Genomic DNA, 24,185 nt, shown 5'->3' with positions numbered 1-24,185 from the left:
AGGTGCCATAGAGGGTGTTGCTAGTTTGGATCTGGGGTATGAAGGCAAACCATCTGCTTAATCTGTCTAAATTTTATTAGAATTGACTCTATTTGGAAAAGCAGGACATTAAATTGGCAAATAAGAAAAAAAAAGAGGTAGCAATGGAACTGAGCTATGCAGGAGGACTGGAAACACTTAATATTTTTGATGAATTGACAATTATGATTTTTTTTCCCCTTGTGGCACTTGAGATAATGTAGAAAAAGACCTATTTTGATCTCATTTCCATCATGGTTTTAGTTGCTGCTCCCTTGTTTCTTTGCTTTGAATTGCATTCTGTAATCCAAAATGCACCAAGAGATAAAATGCAGGTTTTTCAGGTTGCTTCTGCTGTTGAATAATTGGTTCTTTCGTCTATTCTTTCTCTCCCCTTTCCCCCCCCCCCTTTTTCTCTTTCTGCAGAAGGACGGATGCTGATTCAAGACATTCCTTCCCTGGCCAGCAGAGGGCATCTGGAGAGCACATCTGACTTAGTTATGGACCCCACCTACTACAGCAGTTTATACCAGCCATCCCTGTATCCTTATTACAACAACCTGTACAACTATTCTCAGTATCAAATGGCTGTGGCCACTGAAACCACCTCTGGTGATATGGGAAGCCCATTGACCGGGTCACCTGTTAAGAACAGCCTCCGAAGCCTCCCAACAACTTATATGTCAAGCCAGTCGGGAAACCAATGGCAGGTACTGTATAAATGAGTAAAGGCAGGGCCTTGTTTGATGACTTAAGATTGTTCTGAGTTTACTTTGAGAATCACTGGAATTGCTGTGGTTCTACAGGTTCAAAGCACATGACCTTTCCTAATTGGATACTCCCCAGGGATGTGGGGGTAAAACTGCCATTATTCCCAGTTATTATTGCTAATTGTCAGTGATGATGGAAATTGTGGTCCAATATATCTAGGGAGGAGCAGATGTGTTAAAAAAAAGACAAATATAGAATTGTCATGCTTACTCTTAGATTCTTCCCTCCTCAAAATAGGTATATGTTAATTAACATTCTGTCTTGAGATTTATTGGAAATTTGTGTTTATCAGCATGTCGGGAGTCATTCTCTTCGTGGTTACTGGTTTTGTATTTTTACATAAATGTAACTAGAATGAAGCGTTTGACCAGAACTGAGGATATTGGTCCAAATTCCCACTTAGACAGGAAGCACATTGGTTAAATTTCGACTATTGCTCATCCTACCAGACCCCACGGAATTGGTATGCAGGAATACGGGATGGTAAAAAAATCATAGCATTTGTGCAGATTAAATAACAGAGCCTGCTATTGGTCTGGATCAGTGGTAGTCAACTTGGTCCCTACCGCCCACTAGTGGGCGTTCCAGCTTTCATGGTGAACAGTAGGGGTTTGCTGTAACTCTACTTTATAAATTTTATAAAGTAAAGTTACTTCCCTACTTTATAAATCACCATTGCTGTGGAACCAGTGGGCGGTTAGACATTTTTACTTCTAACAGAGATACAAAAATGGGCAGTAGGAATAAAAAGGTTGACTACCCCTTGTCTGGATAAAGACTTACCACATTACTTCATTATCTTACATTTATTATGAAAACAGGATTTGCATCGGTGGGAACTATACTTGGATATAAACCCCATTGAATAAAATAGCCTGAAAAACATTTAAAAATATATGATATACTGATGCAGACCATGCATCTGTCTAGTATAGTGTTTCTCAACCTTGGCATTTGCTGGCTGGGGAATTCTGGGAGTTGAAGTCCGGACATCTTCAAGTTGCCAAGGTTGAGAAACACTGGTCTAGTAGTATGAGTGGCAATAGCTCTTTGACGTTTCAGGCGGAAATTTTTCCTACTTCCCCCTGGAGATACAACCTGGGCCTTCAGGCCGCAGATCCTCTGTTCTACCACTTGCCTGCAATCTTGGAGGGATTACACTTCATGCGGTTAGGGACCTATCCAACTAGGAAGGGTTGTTTTTCAAAACTACTCAAACAGAAATTATAACATTTAGACATTTAGACATTTATTAAGATTTATAGGCCGCCCTTCTCCCTGAGGGGACTCAGGGCGGCTTACAATCACGGGAAGGGGGTGCAATAATAAAAGACAAACAGTGAGTAAACAAGATAAATAATAAAACACCAACTTGCATTCAACAGTCAACACTCGGGCGGGTAATTTAAGAACTTATCCCCAGGCCTGCTGGGAGAGCCAGGTCTTAAGGGCCGTGCGGAAGGTCTGGATGGTGGTGAGGGTACGAATCTCAACGGGGAGATCGTTCCACAGGGTCGGAGCTGCAACAGAAAAGGCTCTCCTCCGTGTAGTCGCCAGTTGACATTGACTGGCAGATGGGATCCGGAGGAGGCCCAATCTGTGCGATCTAATCGGTCGAAGGGAGGTAATCGGCAGAAGGCGGTCTCTCAAGTACCCAGATCCACTACCATGGAGTGCTTTAAAGGTGGTCATCAATACCCTGAAGCGCACCCGGAGATCGACAGGTAGCCAGTGCAGCTCGCAGAGGATGGGTGTAATGTGGGCGAACCGCGGTGCGCCCACTATCACTCGCGCGGCTGCATTCTGGACTAACTGCAGTTGCCGGATGCACTTCAAGGGCAACCCCATGTAGAGCCCATTGCAGTATTCCAGCCTAGAGATCACAAGGGCTCGAGTGACTGTTGTGAGAGCCTCCCGGTTCAGGTAGGGCCGTAACTGGCGGACCAGGCGAACCTGGGCAAACGCCCCCCTGGTCACAGCCGACAACTGATGGTCAAAAGTCAGCTGTGGATCCAGGAGGACTCCTAGATTACGGACCCTATCTGAGGGGTATAAAATTTGACCCCCCAGCCTGAGTGTTGGAATGTCGGCCAAATTGTTGGGAGGGAAACACAACAGCCACTCGGTCTTGTCCGGGTTGAGTACCAGTTTGTTAGCGCTCATCCAGTTCTTAACGGCCTCAAGGCCCTGGTTCATCACGTCCACCGCTTCATTGAGTTGGCACGGGGCGGACAGATACAGTTGTGTATCGTCCGCATATTGATGGTATTTTATCCCGTGCCTCCGGATGATCTCGCCCAGCGGTTTCACGTAAATGTTAAATAGTAGGGGGGATAAGACCGAACCCTGCGGCACCCCATATGTTAGGGGCCTCAGGGACGATCTCTGCCCCCCGACCAACACCGACTGCGACCTGTCCGAGAGGTAGGAGGAGAACCACTGCAAAACAGTGCCTCCCACCCCCACCTCCCGCAGTCGTCGCAGAAGGATACCATGGTCGATGGTATCGAAAGCCGCTGAGAGGTCAAGGAGAACCAGGATGGACGCATGGCCTCCATCTCTGGCCCTCCAGAGATCATCGGTCAATGCGACCAAAGCGGTTTCAGTGCTGTAACCGGGTCTGAAGCCGGACTGGAAGGGGTCAAGGTAGCTAGCTTCCTCCAAGGCCCGTTGAAGCTGGAAGGCCACCACCTTCTCGACAACCTTCCCAATAAAGGGGAGGTTGGAGACAGGACGATAGTTGTTTAAAATGGCTGGATCCAAGGATGGTTTCTTCAGGAGGGGTCTCACCACCGCCGTCTTAAGTGCGGCGGGGAAGTGCCCCTCCCGAAGGGAGGCGGTCACGACCGCCTGGATCCAGCCATGTGTCACCTCCCTGCTGTTGGCAACCAGCCAGGAGGGACACGGGTCCAAAATGCAGGTGGAGGCGCTTACAGCTCGAATTAATCGGACCTTGTCCACATCCCCAGAGGCAACATCCTGGAACTCAACCCAGAGATGGTTTACCAAGTAATCCCCCTGTGTCTCGGCTGGATCTACGGCGGTGGAGTCCAAGTCCGAACGAAACCGAGCAACTTTGTCCGCCAAGAACTGGGCATAGTCCTCAGCCCTACCCTGCAAGGGGTCTCCCGCATCCCTCCTATTGAGGAGGGAGCGGGTGATCCTAAACAGGGTGGCTGGGTGGGACTCGGCGGACGCTACCAAGGCGGAGATATGCGTTCTTTTGGCAACTCTTAGTGCCCGGATGTAATCCTTGGTGCAGGTAGTCAAAAGTGCTCGGTTCTCCTCGGACTTATCGGACCTCCACAGGTGCTCTAGGCGTCTCCTCCGGCGCTTCTTCTCCCGGAGCTCCTCGGTGAACCAAGGAGGTCTCCGGGATCCGCTGACCCGGAGGGGCCGTAGTGGCGCAATCCGGTCAAGAGACTCCGACGCCGCCGAATGCCAGGCGGCAACCAGAGTCTCCGCCGAACTGTGGGCGAGAGTGTCGGGAATTACCCCAAGCTCCGTCTGGAACCTCAAAGGGTCCATAAGTCGCCTGGGGCGGAACCACCTGGTCGGTTCCTCCTCCCTACGGTGGGGGTTTGGCCTCCGGAAGTCAAGCCTCAGTAGGCAGTGGTCTGACCACGACAGGGGTATGATCTCATTACCCCTCAGACCAAGATCACGCATCCACTGCTCCGAGAGGAATACGAGGTCGAGCATGTGACCCGCTGTATGAGTTTGGCCCCGAATTACCTGGGTCAAGCCCATGGCTGTCATGGAAGCCATGAACTCCTGCGCCCCGTCAGAGCGTTCACCGAGCGATGGCAGGTTAAAGTCCCCCAGAACTATAAGCCTGGGGAGCTCAACTGCCAGCTCGGCTACTGACTCGAGGAGCGAGGGGAGGGATGCTGCAACGCAGTTGGGAGGCAGGTACGTTAGCAGCAAACCCACTTGACCCTTGAGGTCCAACTTTATCAGCAGGGACTCACACCCGGCAAGCTCCGGAGCAGGGACCCTACGAGGTAACAGAGACTCCCGGATAATAATAGCCACACCGCCACCCCTTCCCTGGGCTCTCGTCTGATGAAGCACCTGAAATCCCTCTGGGCACATCTCTACAAGGGGGACGACTCCTTCTGTGCCCAGCCAGGTTTCAGTAATACATGCCAGGTTTCAGTAATACATGCCACTTTGCCAGGTTTCAGTAATACATAACACTTTTTACCAGAAGATGATTCTCAGGAACAGGAGTCAAGTCTCATGACCTTTTAAAGGTTGGGAGATACTGTAAGCATTTCCTCTTCTTTGACAAGGACAGTGATTTTTTTTTTTAAAAAAAGACTGTTCGGAGGCTTCAGACAGCGATACTGCCTGTATATGAATTGCGCACGTCTTTCTAGGGCCTCTCTTCTGATATTTCCTTCCCGTGGCAGTTATTGGGAAGGCAATATGAAGTAATTGCCATGGAAAGCTAAAAGGAAAAATTAATTGGGTGTACCAACAGGTACTGGTATATTACATTATTAATTGCAAGAGGCGTTGAGCTTGTTGACCTAAACAACTTGTGTGTGAAGGATTTAAGAAAACTCAGGCATCATTTGAGCTCTTTAGAATGTGATGACTGACTGAACGCAGTTGCTACCTCAGCTAAGAAGGTGTTACTCCCATCACCTCTACCCTCAAAGCTCACCTCAGGTGGGAGTCACCTAAAATGATTGAGGTGGCTGTGCTAGACATGAAGGTAGTAGTGCATTGAAGGAGTTGACTGCATGAGAGGCCCTATTTCAGGGCCCCACATCCCTAGTGGCTGATGCTGCGGGCTCCAAAGCTCTTTTAAAAAACCTGTACAATCCTTATAAGGGCCGATGATCAGAAGCTTTTGTTCCTTCAGCAGGGCCTTCCACCATTTTGTGAATTCTGAAAGTTGTAGACCCACCATAGGGAAAGGCTAGTCTTAAGAGGTATATATATATTAGGTAAGCTCCCTGTTGGGAGAGCGAATATGTTCAGAGAAGCGTTGTGAGAGTTGTGTTGGAGAACACAAACCAGCATACAGAGACACTGCAGTTTAAATAGGCTTTTACTTTTGTGGAAATAGAGGTATCAGAGTCCATCAAACAGTCCAAGTCATACACAGATAAGACACTCAGTCATCAATGTCTTTCAGTTAAGGAATAATCCAAATAACATAGTCCAGTATCATATAATCAGTCTGGTACTCAAAGTTTGCTAGCAGTTGCAAAACTTACAATAGCTTACGGCACTTTCTAACAGCCAGCTTCCAAAACACTCAGATCAGATCAGCCTAGCATCTAACAAACAGAGAGCTAACAGTCATTCTGGCTCCCTCTTATGGCCGATTGAGGAAAACAGCAACCAATCGTATTTTACAGTATGATTTAAAGAAACAGGTACAGCATTGTTACATGGTTTATATATTGCCAACCCAACCGTTAGATTATATTCCTAACAATATAGAAATGTTAAGTCAAGATTTTAAACCACGGTTTGTTGAACAAACTATAATAGAAATCATTGCTGTTATTAATACAGGTAGAACTCGATTGACAACAGTTCATTTAGTGACCATTCAAAGTTACAGCAGCACTGAAAAGTGACTTATGACTGTTTTTCACACTTAACGACCGTTATAGCACCCACCCACCCCCATGGTCACATGACCAAAATTCAGATACTTGGCAACTGACCCATATTTATGGCAGTTGCAGTATCCCTGGGTCACGTAATCGTCTTCTGTGACCATCTGACAAAGTCAATGGAGAAGCCAGATTCACTTACAACCATGTTGCTCTCTTAACAACTGCGGTTGTTAACAACAACTTTACGACCTTTCTTACCACCATTGTTAAGCGAATCACTGAAGTTGTTAAGTTAGTAACATGGTTGTTAAGTGAGTCTAGCTTTCTGACTTTGCTTGTCAGAAGGTTGCAAAAGGTAGGTGTATGACCCTGGGACAGTGCAACTGTCATAAATATGAGTCAGGTGCCAAACTTCTGAATTTTGATCATGTGACCAAGGGATGCCGCAGTGGTCAGAAGTGTGAAAAACTGTCATAAGTCACTTTTTTCAGTGCCATTGTAGCTTTGAATGATCATTGTTCTGACCCTCTCCTCCGTCCAGTAAAGAAAGCCGAGACAAGCTTTACTAGAATGTACTTTAATTAGCAAGACCAGAATCTCGGTGGCTGAAAGCCAAGCAAAACAAACAGATAAGGACCTTGGCAGCAAGTCCGACAAACCTTGGCAGCAATTCAGACAAACCTTGGCAGCAATCCAGCCTGCCAAGAAGGTAGTTACGTTCTCTTTAGTCAAAGCGTTGACTTCTGCAAGAAGGGCGTGTCACAAGCAGTCTTTTTTATAGTCTGGAGAGGAGCCTAATGACCATCTGGTGAGCGCAATTACCTCCTGTAATTGTGTAATTGCTCCTGATGCCGAGTAGCTCTTTGATGGCGTGCATCCAGGAACAACTCACTGCTGGTTTCCGGATCACTCTCCCTTGTCTCCTCCCCACTGGTCCAAGGCTCAGGCGCCATCTGGTGATCAACCAGTCTCTCTGCGCCCTGCTCAGAGTCGGAACCCTGTCCAGGATCCTCCAGGGCCGACTCATAGGGCCCCTCGCTGTCGGAGTCTGGTGGCAGCTCCAACGGCTCCTGCTGGGCCACAACAGATCATTAAACGAACTGTTGTAAGTTGAAGACTACCTTCACTGTAGTCACTGAAGCAAAGAATGTGTTATTTGAAAGTAGCACTAACACCAGTGTGTGGCTGCATTTTCAGCAATCATGATTTGGGGGTGAGTTCCAAGGATTTCAGCAAATGAAATCTGTAGGCCACAGTTTGCCCTACATCTCCATCTAAATCTGAAAAGCAGCACTTGTTCAGATCCTTGAACAATTTGTACGAAATCCCTCCAATTAAAATTATCACACAAGCTTTGTCCTTTACCTAAATCTTACACAGAATATTTCATAAAAATAGTGTGTTAGACCACAGTCCAAGATTAAAGTCAAGGGAAGAAAAAGAAAAAAAATGGTTCTGTTTTATTGAGAAAAACACAAGCCAAGATTCATATTGATTTATTCAGCATAATGGTAAAAAAGCCACCGGAGAGACTTCCTTGATTTCTCTAACTCTCCCAAGTGAGAGAAGAAGCTAAGTAGGAATGATCAAGCAGGGCATGACAGCTGGATCATTTCTGCTGAATGTTGTTTGAACTGGTTCAAAACTGCCTTGAAACGCCTTGTGTAGATTGTTTATTTGTATATTAAATGGAACTATAGAATGTTGTCAAGGATGTTCTACTAATTGAATGCCAGCATTGTTTTTAAATTAGTCATGACTAATCTATAAAATAGCCAATTATAATTTAAACATTGGATTTAATATTAACATGTAGTTGAATTATGTCAGCAACTTGAATCCATTCTGGTTTGTCATTCAGACAGCATATTGTACATTGTACAACACAGATTTATGCTAAAAGTAACCTAATGTTTCTGACAGCTCAAGTGTGACATGAATATAATCCATATTTCTTAGAGAAACTAATCTAAGTTGTTTATTTTCCGATACTGCTGATAGGACTATATCTCTTGGTGTCACAGTGGTTGAGATTCTGATGGTAACGTATTGTTTGTGGATCACTGCTTTTGTCTAAAAGAGTAGATTGGAAGAGAATAGCAAAGGTTAATTGAGTTTGTCTGTCAAGGTGGGACAGATACAGATGGTTCTTTTGTATGAAAATTACCTTTTCCACTTAGAATCCATGGGAGGCAAGCACAGCATCACTGTGTGTCTTAATGGTGGAAAAAGTCAATGGGGAGGGGAGGTAGATTTAAAATTTAAAAGCAATTACAGTATGAAGATACTCAGTATTTATGATGATCCTTATTATATGATGATTCCATATAATTCTGAATTCCAGAGCAGTTTCTCCAGTTTGGGCAATCTCCTGATATATTGTCTGGGATTCTGGAAGTTGAAATCTGCAGAATTCAAGAGCATCGATTTGGCATAGGCTACCCTAGAAGGAACCTTTCTTAACATATTGAAACTCCCCAAATCCTAGCCTAGCAAATTTGCTTGCTAGAATTTACCATTCCAACATATCTGGATGGTGCCATATTAGAGAATGTTTCCATAGGTGATTACTACTGTCAGTCCATAAGGGAGGATAATATAGGAACATAATGACCAGCTATTAACAATATGTTTAGTTCAGCAAGAGGCACAAAGTTCTTGTTCATGGATTGATTTCCTTTGAGAGGCTTTGTTCAAACAATAGTTGGCAGAAGTAGCATCCGATCGTAATGTGTCCAATCATGGATTTGGTAATATCTACCGGTAAGATGTACAAGCCAGATTTCCTGAATCTCATATCTGCCTTGATTCTGAAACAAAAATAGATAAGAGGAAGTTTACAATAGTCATAATTTATTTGGTATAGTTGCTTTGAAAGTGTTTATTTCCTAGATTGGATGATTGAGGTACCTCTTTCTTAAATCTTTTTGCCGCCTTCTCTTATCCCCCAGAGTTAATTAAGTATTTTTGAAACATACATGGCACATTGAAGCATACGTGTTCATGTCAGGCTAAAAGAGTTCACTGTCAGTATCATCTGGGTTCATTTCATGAAGAACATGCTAAGATCAAACATTTTAATGTTTAGCTAGTTCATTATTGTTACTATAAAATAGAGTAACTAAATTCTATAGAAAGGAAACCTTGTGGTTCAGATTTACTGTGTTATATATATTCTAAATACTTTAATAAAATAAAAATGAAAGCATTTTAGTCTAGTGGTTAATTCAACACATTGTTTGCAGAGCCTTGGCTCGCCTCTGTCTGTCGGTCGTACTGTGGTTCACAGGCTTGGTGCAGATAATAAGATTATAAACCATGTCTTTCTAGGCAAGGAGCATATACTACTAGTAATAGTTGTAATAATTCATTGGATCCTGGGAAATTAGTTGGCTTTTTTAAAGAGTAAGAAATGGGAGAAACACAAGAAGGCTCAAAAGGAAACAGGTCATTGCCTACATAAGGTAAACAAAGCAGAAATCCTTTAAGCACCAGTGGGTAGTGGTGCAATTTATCGCTTCTGAAATTATATTATCCTTTTGCAGTTATTCTTTTTAGAGGGTGCGCAAACAACCGAAAGAAAAAAAAAGATTTTTTTTTTCACAGCAAAATAAAAGGAGATCATGAACAGCGAGCTTGGGGGAAAAAAGGCTGTACAAAAAGGTCGCCCTAAGGAGCGTCTCCCCAGTTTTCTTCCTGGTTGAAAAATAACTTCCAGTGTCATGATTCAGAATTCTAGTAAATTGGTAACCTATACAGGTAGTCCTCAATTTATGACTAATTATGTAAAGATGAATAACAGGAATATGTATCAAGCAGTAGATGGTGAATACACCGAATACTCTTGCCTCCTACTTCCCCATAACAACGACCCTGTGAGAGATAGGTTAGGCTAAGAACAAAAGAGACCTTTGCTCGGTCTTACAAAATTCAACAGAAAGAATACACATGAAGCCTGAAAACTATCCATATAAAGAATGTCCACTGAAATGCACAATTCTCCCATGTACACCTTTTCTTTGGGTACTTATACATGAGTGCTATTTTACTTTGCTGCAGTTCATATTCTGTAATTGTACTGCAAAGTTTGGAAACATGAAAATTTTAATCTTCCTGGTTTGGACAAGATCTGTAACACATTCAGCCAAATCTTCATGAGCAAATCTTTTGCTTTCATGAAGTCAGAATGTCTTCTTGGCTAAAAGAAGATTGAGGTTTGAAACGAGATGTCTCATCCCAAAATTAAAGCTTTGCTTGGCATTTTTATGCTTCTTATGTCAAATTTGTAAATAGCTTATATTTTCTCACGAACTGAAACGACTTTGCCCAAGAATAAATAATTTGCCTGCTTGACAGCCCTGTAATAAAGTTTGAGAAACTGAATACCGTATGATGGTAGGAAGCAGGGCACTATGCTGTCATGATATCCATACTTTCTTTTTATTGGAGACAACAAAATTATTTTATAGTGGTCTCTACATGTGAAAGTTGGAAACTGGATTGGAAGAGAATTGAAAGCACTGCAGCCTTATCTTTTTCCTCGTACCCCTTTGGTCTCCTCATCATTACTAATCAAAGAAGGGCTGGAGGCATTTAAAGCAGTATCCAAAATCTGGAAAATCTTGAGCAGTAGCAACCACAAGCTATTTTATTGGTTTATAACATTTATTGGCTGCCCATCTTACCTCAGAGTAACCCTGGGCAGCTTACAGTCATAAAAACAACTATACAAAGATAAATATGAATAGTGTTGGCAGGGTAGCCTTTATAAGCCACCTTCACTTCTGTGAAGACCTGAGCACTACTTCAGACTTTCAAAATGCCTTTCAAGGGATAAAAACGATAACACTAAAAAATTTTCACATAGAAGTAATCAAACATTTCAGGCCTAACATTCTCAGACAAAGTTCTAGAGACAAATTCAGCAGGAGGAGAGCATGGCAATAAGCCAAAAACATACTTATGGGGTAAGGAAAACTGTCTCCGTCCGATGCAGGTTTTCTCTCTTTACAAGCTTGTATGATGTGCTCTTTCTGCTGTTCTCTTAACAGGTGAAAAGCCCTGAAGGTCGCCACAGTTTGAGTTCCCAGTACAGGATGCATTCTTATTATCCTTCCAGCTCTTACTTGGGACAGAGCGTTGGAGCCCCTGCCTGTGTTCCCCAAATTTTTACTTTCGAGGAGAATCCTTCTTACTCTGAAACAAAAGCAAATGGTAAGCATCTTGTCAACCTTCATGGGAAGAGATTTTGGGGCGTCTACTGAAAAGCCAGTGGCTGAACTGGGTAGAGGCAGAGGTAACATTGGAGAAGGATAACATCTTATTAAATTTTTCTGAATGACTCTTAAAATGGCTGCTTACTTCCACTTTATGGTAATCATTTTTTCCTCCAGCATTATTCCTTAAGAGAATAAATATTTCAAAGTTTTGGTTTATGTTTGTGCTTGGGGACTTCTTGAGAATCTGTGTGGTTTCGCAGCCTGCAGCTGTTGGCATAGCACTAAATCGTTCTTCAACTTGAATAGTTTGCAATATATAAATTGTTGGGGAGCAGTATTTTACTCCTTCTCCTCAACACCTTGCCCTCTGTATGTAGCACACTGGCAAATCTGGGAGCTGTTGTGCAACCAATCTGGAAGGCATCTAGTTGGAGAAAGTTGTTTGTAGGATTTTGAAGGAGGAGAATTGTATACCTTGTGCATTTCTAAATTGCAAAAGATTCAGTGTTTTCCATCACTATTGACTACTTGTCCAGACAATATTCCAAATTCTGATATTGTTCCCTAAGTTAATCCATCAATCATCAACAGACAAGCAGGGAGATGTAATTTACTGAGCTCAAGCAGACTTTTCCCAGCTGTGACAAAGTATTTTTCCATAGTAGGTGACCTGCCAGCCTGAGAAACACAGGTACGCTTAGAAAGGGTGCGAATTCGAAATCACACAGCATACATTTTGGGTGATCCTTCTCATAGTTCCTCCGTGTTCCGAATACAATGATCATTTCAGGCACAGCGTACATTTTTATTTTAGAGGCAGACACAAGTCTCCCATCTTCTCTGTAATTGCAATAAAAAAGATAGAAAGTGGAACCATGTACCGTACATGTTTTGAAATCAAAATATAAGGATTTGAAGGATACCTCTTGTTCATTCTCCCTTTATTTGCTGTCAGAATTCCTTTAACAACTTTGTAGCTTAAAGATCTCAATAGGTGGCAGCACCTGGCAAACTTCTCTGGCACAGAAGTGAAACCGGCCTTGATTGTTTATTATTCGGATAGGATACCTCCACATGCTTATAACTGTAGACCAAACTGGATGCAATAATAATAATAATAATAATAATAATAATAAGAAGAAGAAGAAGAAGAAGAAGAGGAGAAGAAGAAGAAGAAGAAGAGGAGGAGGTGGAGGAGGAGGAGGAGAAGAAGAAGAAGAAGAAGAAGAAGAAGAAGAAGAAGAAGAAGAAGAAGAAGAAGAAGAAGCAGCGTTTGATTCAGTTCCCCATAGCTGGATCAAGAAATGCCTGAAAATGTTTGGCATCAACATACAAAAAGTCATGAAAACGTCAATGAACCTCTGGAAAACGAAGCTTATAGCTAATGAAGAAGAACTGGGTGAAGTTGAAATTAAACGAGGCATCTTCCATGGCGATTCCCTTTCACCCCTACTTTTTATACTCTCAATGCTACCACTGACAATCATTTTGAAGAAGATGAACTGTGGATACAAACTTGCAAAGAAAGGACTGAAAATTTCGCACTTGGTGTACATGGATGATTTGAAGCTGTTTGGTAAAGCAAAAGCTGAACTCAATTTATTAATTGAAAGCACAAAAGAATTTAGCCAAGACATTGGTATGCAGTTTGGAATTGACAAATGCGCAACAATGGCAACCAAAGCAGGCAAGATCATAGAAGATGATTGAATAGAACTTGAGAATGAAGAAATGATAAAGGCAGTAAAACCAGAAGAAGGCTACAAGTACTTGGGGATTTTAGAGGCCTTTGACTTAATGCATAATAAAGTCAAGGAATTAACTTCCGTCAATTACATTTGACGAATTCGCAAGATATTAAAATCCAAATTGAGTGGAGGAAACATCATAAAAGCCATAAACACCTGGGCTATACCTGTGATTCGATACTCTGCAGGAATAATTGAGTGGACCCAGATGGAGTTGGACAATTTGGACAGAAAAATGAGGAAGCTTATGACAATGAATCATGCTTTGCCCCCTAAAAGTGATGTTGACCAATTATATTTACCAAGAGCAGAGGGTGGTCGAGGACTCCAACAAGTAAAACAGACTGTGGAAGAAGAAAAACACAGCTTGAATGATTACATGCAGAAAAGTGAAGAACCAATGATTAAGGAAGTAAATAAAGGAGGCCTTTTAAAGACAACTAAGTCAAAAGCTGAATATAAGAAAGAAGTAATTGAGAAGTGAGCTGAAAATTGGAAAAACAAAGCTATGCATAGCCAATACTTGAAAAATATTAAAGGCAAAGCTGACCAAAAGCTAACTTGGAACTGGTTAAGATCAGGGGCACTGAAAAAAGAAACAGAAAGCTTTATTTTGGCAGCTCAAGAACAAGCCTTAGCCACAAACGGCATGAAGGCAAAAATTCAACATATTACCACCAACAGCAAATGTCGCCTCTGTAATGAGAAAGACGAGACAGTCAACCACTTGATCAATGGGTGCAGCAAAATTTCACAAACCGACTACCTACAACACCATGACTGTGTTGCTAAGATCATTCACTGGAAATTGTGCCAAAAGTTTGGATTTGAATACAGCAAAAACCACTGGGAACATCAGGTTGAGAAGGTTTTAGAGAATGAGAAAGTCAAGATCTTGTGGGACTTATTTATTTTATTTTATTTATTTATTAAATTTATAGGCCCCCAATTCCAGAGGATTCCAGAATCCAGACTGACAGGCACTTGGCCCACACACCAATAACAATAGTTGACAAGAAAAAAGTATGGTTCATTGACATTGCAATACCTGGAGATGCACGAATTGAAGATAAATAGCAAGAAAAAATCACAAAGTACCGGGACTTGCAAATTGAAATTGAGCGACTGTGGAAAAAGAAATCGTGTGTTGTCCCAATTGTAATTGGAGCCCTTGGAGCAATACCTAAAGAGCTACCTGGCTATTTGGAAATTTTAAATTTATCAGACTTGAACATTCTGATTCTACAAAAACCACCCTACTTGGAACAACTTATATCCTCCGACGTTACCTTAACAGTTCCTAGGTCCTTGGTTAGGACTCGAACTGTTGAGCTACCAACCAGCCCCAAAGGCTGTTAATCTCACCAAAGATTAACATGATGATGATGATGATGATGATGTAGTACTTGTTGATACCTAGGACGCTGGCAGCAAACTGTATCAACCATTAGCACCATTCACTGGTATTTGTAATGCATTTTTGAATGTTCAGTTGGCTGAGTTTCATATTTAATGAATAAAGTATATAATGATGATGATGATGATGATGATGATAGAAGAAGAAAGCATTGATATACAACTTCCATATTACTGTCAAAAGGTATAGGAGGACATATCCATGTAGTTAACACTTTGAAGACAACCATATATTTATAGCTTCTGTAGATCCCAACCAGGTTTATACTGATAGCCAGTTTTGCTGCCTCTACATAGCACAGATTTCAGTATTGGGTTGAATGCAAATATAGCATCCTAGAATTCAATATTTCAATCAAGTTTCTGTTTCTTAATGTTATAGAAATGGGTGTTAAGTCATGGGAATAATATCAAGTGAAATCTCAGAAAGCAGACGACTAGATTGAAAGCACCGCTACACCACTTCCATTTCTCCCTCTCCCAAACCTTCTGATCCGCAATAGCCCCACTTGTCCCCCTGGCCGCTGTTTTGAACCCTCACCAGAACCCATCAACGCTCGCTTCAACTGCCCAACATCAGTATCGGCCTTTTGCTAGGATTCTGCTCACCACAACTACCACCATAGAGAAATGCCCTAGATAAATCAGCCAGTGGGTCTGTAAGCACAATAATCTTGAGACAATTTGTGGCTTTCTTGCGTGTTCACTGCTAGCCAGGGATGACAGCATTGGGGCATGGATCCTTTTTATGCCATTCTTTTAGGGGCTTTCTGTTCCTCCCTATCCTTGAGGGAACATAAAATTATATGGCTTGAAAATTTGTCCTCATTGCTGATTCTTATCCTACTTCTGTTCTCAGTCGCTGCCAATCACCTGGCTTACCTCTTAGAGAGTCATTCTAAAATATCTTATCTTAGAGCAACAAATCAGATTAAAGTGTAATTTCAGGTTAGTTCAGCATGTCATTAAAAACAAAAGGATATTGTATCCCAGCTATGTATTAATCAGGTTCATCTCTTCTTAACTTGAGCTCAATCCAAGTCAAGTAGCTGGAGAGAGACAAGTTCAAGTCCACTCCCATAACAGAAGCTCACTTTGGCTATTTATCCTCAGCCTAAGCTACCTCACAGGGTTGTTGAGGAGAAAAACTGAAGGGAGTGCTTTGTATGCCGTCTTGAATTCTTGGAGTAAAAGCAAGATGAAAATCTTATCAATCCGTCAGTGATGGCAGCAGCTGGTCAAATATGACTACAGGTAATCTTCAATTTGCAGCCCTAATGGAACTGCCCATCACAGTCATAAGTTGTGATGGTTGTAAAGAGGGTCACCAACCCAATTTTATGACCCTTTTTAACGTCGGTTGTAAAGCAAACCTTTGCTTTACACCCGAAAGTTACGAACAACTTTCCTTTGCTCTGGGCCTATTTTGCTAAAAACAGGAATTAAATGCTGGGCTTTCAAGCAAAACTATCCTAAAGTGCAGTCACTTGACTGGGATGCTGCAAATGTTGCTGAGCACCCACCATGTGGTCAGCAGACTGTAATCATCCAAACAAGAGGTTCCCAGGTTTTTGTTGATCTTGAACAAGACCCCGCTCATCTAACAGGCCCAACTTGCAGACAAGATAATGATCCCCAATTTATTTTCAGAGATTCCTTGCTATCCTACTCAGCTTTATAACTTGAATTGTTTAATTCCTAAGGCCTTGGAAATGTTCAGCTTGTGCTCTGTGACATTACGAGGACTGAGAACCACAGAGTTGGAAATTGTCCCTCACTTCCTCTTTCTTCCTCTCAGATAACTAGCCGTGTGATGGTGAGGGAAGAGCAGGCTTTACAGTGAGGCTTCAAGAACTTTGGGGACCATGGGATTGTGGTTACCTACTAGGGTTTAGGAAATTTAATTCAGATCCTGAATTAAGGCATTGCAGTGTCATCAAAAAAGAGAAATTGTCAAAGAGGTATTCCCATTGCTGATGCATGTTAGGGGAGAAGGAGATTTTATTAAGTAATTAAGAGGACTAGGTCTATTCAACGGTAGGTAGGTAGGTAGGTAGGTAGGTAGGTAGGTAGGTAGGTAGGTAGGTGTACTCCAAGGATCTCAAAGCAAATTCTGGGCAGTTTGGGCCCAACTGAAGCAAAATTCCAAATTTGAGTAGATATAAGTTATTTCTTTTATTCCCGCCTCCTTCCAATTTCTGAATGGGGCATCGGTAAATGTAATTACGGATTTGTTTAGTTGATACCATGGAAACAATCCTGAAAGAAGGCCATGTGTAGAAGTGATACAGAGTTCTCATGTTCTGTCTTGCTTGCTGGCAAGTCATTTAGTTGACACTTCCTGATTACACCACTTCCTTATAATCCATGCATTGTATTCTGCTAACTCCTGGGTCCTTAGCTATTATTGTTGGTAATTAATTTGTGAATAGGATTGAAAGGGAAAACATGGGTATTACAGCTATATGTAGCATTTTGTACCTAAAATATGGAAGCATCTGCCTGCAAGTTAAAATAGGTGCTTATTTTTGTGGGATTGTATTGGGGATTGTACTAGGAAGGGAAGTTGGCAGCCCCAGAAAAAGCAGCTGCTTATAGAGTGTCCCTATAACCCCAAAGTAACTTTTTGGATTAAAATCTCTGCATTTTTCTGGTGGATAAGATCATTTAAAAAAAAAAGTGTTAATGATCCTAACATCTAAAAAGGAAGCCGTATTTAAAATACAGTTCAGGCCATGTTTAAAAGGGGCAAAATATAAAGTCTATCAAAAAGATTTCATTAAACATCCGAAGAGAAATCATAACAGAACCAGGCAGATTTTCTGAGAAAAGCTATATCCACGGCTAAGCTACAATAGTAGCTTATTATGTACTCTAATCTCAAATAGTAGTGGGATACACATCAAACACCTCCATCCCAATCATGGGAGCCATCAGCCAGTTTGATCTAGTGATTAAGACACCAGATTAGAAAGTGGGAGACTGAATTCTAGTTCCACCTTACCCATGAAAGCCAGCTGCGTGACTTTGGACCAATCACCCAGCTACTCACAGTACTCAGCCCAACTCACCTCACAGGTTGGTTGGGAAAACAGGAGGAGGAAGGTGTGTTTGATATGTTCACCACTTTGAGTTATTTGTAAAAATAATGGCAGGATTTCAAGGTTACTATGATTTTTTAATTCTGTTTGCTACGGTAATACAGATCTGAGAATTCAAGCATGCTGGCTGACTCTCCCAGTATGGAGTACTGTAGTGGGAAGTTAGAATCTTCTAATCACCTATTTTTCCCCTTACTATATGTTACTAGTTAAGTCCAGTGTTTCTTTTAACCCAAGGAAGACACTAAGCAAAGAGGAACGGCTAAAAAATTTTTTCCCTAGATTTCTACTATGTTTTGAATAGGTTGTTGATTTAAGGTCATAGAGTCAAATTAGTCTTGTAATCCTGATAATGTAAATAATCAAACATTAAGAGAAGATTAAAAGTGATCCTCCCAGAATGTCCACAGTGATCACTGAAATTGTTTGAGACAACTTTGCTTATTTGTTTGAGAGTTTAATGTTTGATATTCAAGATTACTTAAACCTGTTTGGTTGTCCTCAACACATTTTAAATATTCTGCCTTGTGTTTGCTAGGTGATCAAAAGATGATTTAAAGGCTGAACAATATCTATCTTGTAAATGCATAAGTGGATGAATGAATTGGAAATCTGTAATTGGGGAAAGTGATTGTGAATTTTGGATCAGCTATCATCTGCTTGTGTTTACCTACTATAACTGTGGAAAGTCTTGTGAGCAAGAATACTTCTAGGATTGCAGGCAATTCTATAAACACTTACTGGGGAATAAGAGCCATTAAATCCAATAAGAGTTACTCCAAATATACACAGAATTTACTCCTGTCCCCTGTCCTTGATCCCAAATAAGCTAAGATGCTCTTCAACTTTCGTAGGGGAAAAACCATTCAGAAGCTCTTAAGATAATAAGTGCAGGATCAGGGTCTATGACAATTCGCCATGTCCATCTTGCCACAGAACAACTCACTGCAAGACAAGAGTTACACTAATATCAAATAAATAGTGGAATAGAATAATAAAAGAAAGAATGCCAAAGGAAAAATGAAATGTGAATGACAAAAATTAAAATATTTTTTTATTATTTTTTAATTAATTATTTTAAAGAATTAAATTGAATTGTTGAATTGTCCTACAGTGAGTTGTCTCATGGTGAGTTGGCCATGTTGTCCTACGATGAGTTAGCCATGGGGCATTGACCGTGGTGATTTGGCCATAGCGAGTTGGCTGCGGCAAGTTGTCCCATTTCCCCAGGAGCATTTGTTAAACCTAGGAGGAAGGAAAGAAAAAGACTGGTTCCCATTGATTTCCCGCGATATAAAAAAGAGAGAAAGGCAAACACACAGGAAGACCTGCAAGATTCTGTTACTATAATCTATCTCAATGAAGTATAGTTCTAATATTCCTGTGGAGCCAGTTTCTTGATCTGATTTATCTAGTAGGGCTGGCAATTTTTAATCACATTTCTTCTGGATCTTACCCTTGGAAATACTGCTCCATGGCAAGCTTATTTGGGAGTGGGATATCTTCAGTTGTCTCCCATTAATGTATCTTCAGGATTGGTGTTTTGATCACTAGAAAGTTATTTTTCAGTGCAGACCTCCTCAGAGGCAGCGCTTAGGCCAAGTACAAGTTGAATAACCTTCAGGAGAGCTGTGCTGTCCTTCTGTCGGCCGCTGTCTTTGAAAATTGCCTGCAGAGTTAGTGAGCGGGAACAGTTAAGATTTACAAACAATGATGAAGCTTGTCACGCATCTTTCACCATTCATCATCTGGGTGCTGTGGCTGGGCGGTGAAGTGTTCTTCATAAAAACCAGCTCAGTGTGAAATACACCTCGCTGCAGTGTTTACTGCTCTGAAACTCGTCAGAAGCCCTTTATAGTAAATCCAGATTGCGAGGTGACATTACAGTATATCATTGCACAGTGCGGTGGGGTTTACACTAGGAATGAGTGCAGTTCACACCAGATGAGATGTCGAAATTGAGTTATGTAGGAATTTGGCTGTTATATGAGGGTAGCTTTTGTTTTCTCAAGACTGAAAAGTTTTATTTTATACACACACACACTATATACATATATACTATCTATCTATACATACATTATATTTATGTATGTATATGTATATATGTATATATACATATGTATATATATGTGTGTCTGCATACATGTATATACATACATATATACAACACATACAGTGTGTAGTGTACACATGTATTCATGTATATATGTGTGTGTATTTTGATACTATATAATTTGCTTTCATTCATAAAGCTGGAAAAATAAATGGGTGGATGGAGGAATGATTGAATGAATTAAGTAGTAGAAATACATATTTACTTGTTCTTGGGTTACTTATATGTAGTTGGTAATATTAATTTCTATACTTTCTTCATTCTGTTCACTACTTTCTGTTGTTGCTTATATATTTACTGCTGATTATTCATTAGTTTAATTATGTTTTAACAAATACTGGCAAGCCTTGTTATCTGTAATCATAAATAAACTTATAAAATCCATCAACAAAAATATAATGTTCTACAATCCCCAAACATCTTTTCTGCTATAATTCTGTTACAAAACTAGATGACAACATTTGCCAGAACTTAAGTTTTCAGTCATACTATACCGGGGTTTATATTGTTTTCCAATCATTGTAGCCATTCCACTAGGATGCCAGCTTTATAGTCCATGCACCAAAGTTCAGATAAAAAAAGAATTCACTTGTTGAATTGTCAACAAGTGAGCAAAGCATTGAGCTTATTTATATTACCCTCTTCATTATAGAAGAAAAAAGTCAGGAAAATTTGATTATGGAGGCTTTCAGTTTATAACTTATCAGTTATTATTTATACAATTAGTTATCTTTTTCATGGATTGAAAGGCAGAAGAGTTACGCAATGTTTTTTTAACTCTGAATGTTGGAAGCCACCTGCCTAGAAGCTTTCGTAGACCCTTTTAAAAACAATGATAAGACTGCTAGCTTGTTTTTTTAACAAAATATACTTGATAGCAACTTGGAAGGCTTGATGCAATTTTGTCTATAATTGCTAACACTGGGAATTACGTTTTGGTCTTAAATTTCTAATAGAAAAATAAACAACTTTTGCCTTCAAGTGTGCTATGGGGTATGACAAGTGATGACGAATGGCAGTGTTATGAGAACTATACATTTCTTATTTCCCTGTTTTATTTCCTGGACACGGTCCTTAAGGCTGTTAAACAATGATATTTTAAATGAACACTTTTTAAGTATGGGGTAGGAAACCTGAGATTAGTGACACATAAGCCAAACTCAGCCCTTGGTGTGGAAATTTACTTTTCGTCTTTGTCTTCTCAACCCAAGTATGAGGGGAAAAAATGGCAAGAGAACAAGAGAGAGTAGCAATATAGAAGATAGATTTCCTAATATTTCCAGCTTTCACCCGCGGGTATGGGAGAAGGTAGATCAACAAACACAGATTTATTTTAAGCCATAGGAAAGAGATACTTGGTTCCATTACCTCAGTGGTGAAATCTAAACATTTTTCCTACCGGTTCTGTGGGTGTGGCTTGGTGGGGAGTTATGTGACTGGGGGGTCAAAAGACAGAAACTGATTTTAACAATGTCCTGCTGGAGCAGGGGATTGGACTAGATTACCTCCAGGTCCCTTCCAGCCCTGGATTGCTGTGCTCTTTCAAGGCATCCTCTGAAGCTGTGTCTAGTGCCAGGTTTGTGGTCCTTCCTCCATCTCATTTTTCCGTCCCTATTTCTTTATTTATTTATTTATTTATTGCAGCATCTCCCCACCAGGGGTGAAATCCAGGTTTGTGGTCCTTCCTCCATCTCCTTTTTCCGTCCCTATTTATTTATTTATTTATTTTTTGCAGCATCTCCCCACCAGGGGTGAAATTCAGCGGGTTCTGACAGGTTCTGTAGAACCAGTAGCAGAAATTTTGAGTAGTTCGGAGAACCAGCAAATACCATCTCTGGCTGGCCCCAGAGTAGGGTGGGAATGGGGATTTTGCAGTATCCTTCCTCTGGAGTGGGGAGAGATTGGAGATTTTGCAGTATCCTTCCCCTGCCATGCCCACCAAGCCACGCCCACAGAACCGGTAGTAAAAAAATTGAATTTCATCACTCTCCCCCCCCCCCCCATTTTTGACCTAGCAGGCCTCAGGGAAGCCTCCTGGAACAAAAACGGACCTCAAATCTACCATTGCGCAGCACTGCCAATTGTCAAAACTTTTTTTTTTTTTTTACTTTGTTAAGCATTTTTTTTACTACCAGTTTGGACAAATGGTAGCATTTTTTACTACCAATTTGGGTGAACCAGCCCGAACCAGTAGCATTTCACCCCATCATTACCTCCTATGCATGAGAGCACGGTGGCTGAGCGAATTCACTCATGTCACCTGATTGTTGCAATGGCTTCCCTTTCTGAGTGCTCTACTTGTTCTCATGAGTCTTGCTATAAATAGACCTCTCTATTTGTGACCTCTTTCTCTTTAAGCCAAGTGTGGAAGTAGCGAGAAAAAAATGTTGGCGCTATTGACTTGCCTACATAATCCTTCTGGGTCCACTGAGAATGCCAATGATGAACACTTGGCTAGGTTCATGCTTTTGTATTCTAAGAAATAAGTCTGATGCCAATAATAACTATAGTGTCATTATTGATGATTATATCCTTTACTTACAAATATTCATTTAACAACCAAAATTACAATTGCACTGAAAAAATAACAGTACTGAGCCTTGTACTTTGGACCATCTCCATGGTCACATGGTCAAAATCAGGCACTTGATAACAGGTATGTATTTATGATGGTTGCAATATCCCAAGTTCATGTGATCGCCGTTTGCGATCTTTCCCATCATGATTCCAACAAGCAAAGTCAATGCGGGAAGCTGGTTTCACGTAACAACTGTGTGATTCGCTTAACAACTGTGGCACAAAAAATCATGAGACAGGACACGATTCACTTTACATAGCAACAGAAATTGTGGTCCTGATTGTGGTTGTAAGTTGAGGATTACTTGTATATGTATTTATACTCTATAAATCTTAAACTTAAACCAGAATTATCACTGTCATGGATTGGAATTTCGGTTGTAAGTCGTACTGGTCTTTAAGCAGGTCACTACATGACCTCATCCATTCATGTGATCTTTTTGTGGCAGTCATTAAGTGAATGCAGCGATTGTTAAGCAAACCAAAAGTCTGCCATGGGATTTTTTTCATCAGAAACCAGAAGTAAGCACCTGTTTCCAACAAAAAAAACATTGTAAATCATTTCACATGACTGCAGGATGCTGCAGACAGCAAATACAGACCAGTTTCCAAGTGCCTAAAATGTTATTGTGACACTGCTTGGAACTTTAAAGTTTGGGTCACCCATTTCTGGGGGTGTAACTGAATAGTCACTAAGCAACTGGTTGTAAGTTGAGGACTATCTGTACATTTTAGATCGGTCAGACCATTTGCCAAAGTAATCCAATTGGGAGAAGAGAATTGTTCTGGAGAATTATAAGCAAAATGACAGATACCTTGTAGTGGGATTAAGGTAGCCCTGTTGCGTATGTGTCAACCTTCACGAAACAGATAGGAAGTAAGAGAGCAATTACAGGTATGCTACTACAAATTAGATTTATATTAAAGTAGATTTATTATTTGCTTGGCACTTCAGCAACTGTTGCCAATAGCAACCCTCAGACTTGCTGGAGGTTCGTTGGAAACAGTTTGTGATCCATTAGCGTTTATGGAAACTTGGTGTAGAGAAACGTTGCTACAGCTGAAGTCTGTGTGACCATGCAAGTAGAAAGTTGTCTAGCATAAACACCAGAAAAATGCCCATCAACAAAGGGTAGATAGCATTGTATTACATCTATGTAGGAAAGTACACAGAAGAACAATGAACTAATGGTTATATCTCTCTTAATAGTTTAACTTTGCTAGTTTTCTGTTTAATGGTTGCGGCTTTGAATACTGATTTTTTTTGGGGGGGGATTGTACATTTGGATTGATGAGGAAAAGTGACACCTCTGGGACTCAAACTTTCACTTTTGTTCCTCCTTCAGCAAGAAAATAGCCCTTGATTACAAAGAGCCCATCAGAGATAAGCAAACTGAAGGGGGAGTGAAAACCATGCATGAGAAAATAAGCTAGCTGGGGGCGGGGGGGGGGGGGAGTGAAAACAGAGCAAAGCTGCCTGGCAAATAAGGAATCTCTGTTTGATCTGATGAGAGACATCCCCCCCCCCGTTACAGCATCCCAGAGCTGTCAATCACTGGTAATGTTTCTACAAGTGAAAAGTCAATGTGTTGTTGTTTAATTTGACATGACTCTTGAGCTGCGGAAAGGAACAGCATAAT

At 41.1% G+C, this 24,185-nt stretch overlaps 1 protein-coding gene across 1 annotated transcript in view; it reads left to right on the top strand.

Moving 5' to 3' along the window:
• The window catches only part of DMRT1 (doublesex and mab-3 related transcription factor 1), an 80,592-nt gene that overhangs the window by 35,967 nt on the left and 20,440 nt on the right, over positions 1-24,185 (top strand). The window contains exons 3-4 of the mRNA XM_032213974.1: positions 445-728; positions 11,423-11,585. Of these exons, the coding sequence (XP_032069865.1) occupies positions 445-728; positions 11,423-11,585 (447 nt within the window). The remainder of the gene's footprint in view (positions 1-444; positions 729-11,422; positions 11,586-24,185) is intronic.

Source organism: Thamnophis elegans, chromosome 3 (assembly GCF_009769535.1).
Source record: "Thamnophis elegans isolate rThaEle1 chromosome 3, rThaEle1.pri, whole genome shotgun sequence".
Lineage (NCBI taxonomy): Eukaryota > Metazoa > Chordata > Lepidosauria > Squamata > Colubridae > Thamnophis > Thamnophis elegans.
This window is presented reverse-complemented; position numbering and strand designations above follow the sequence as displayed.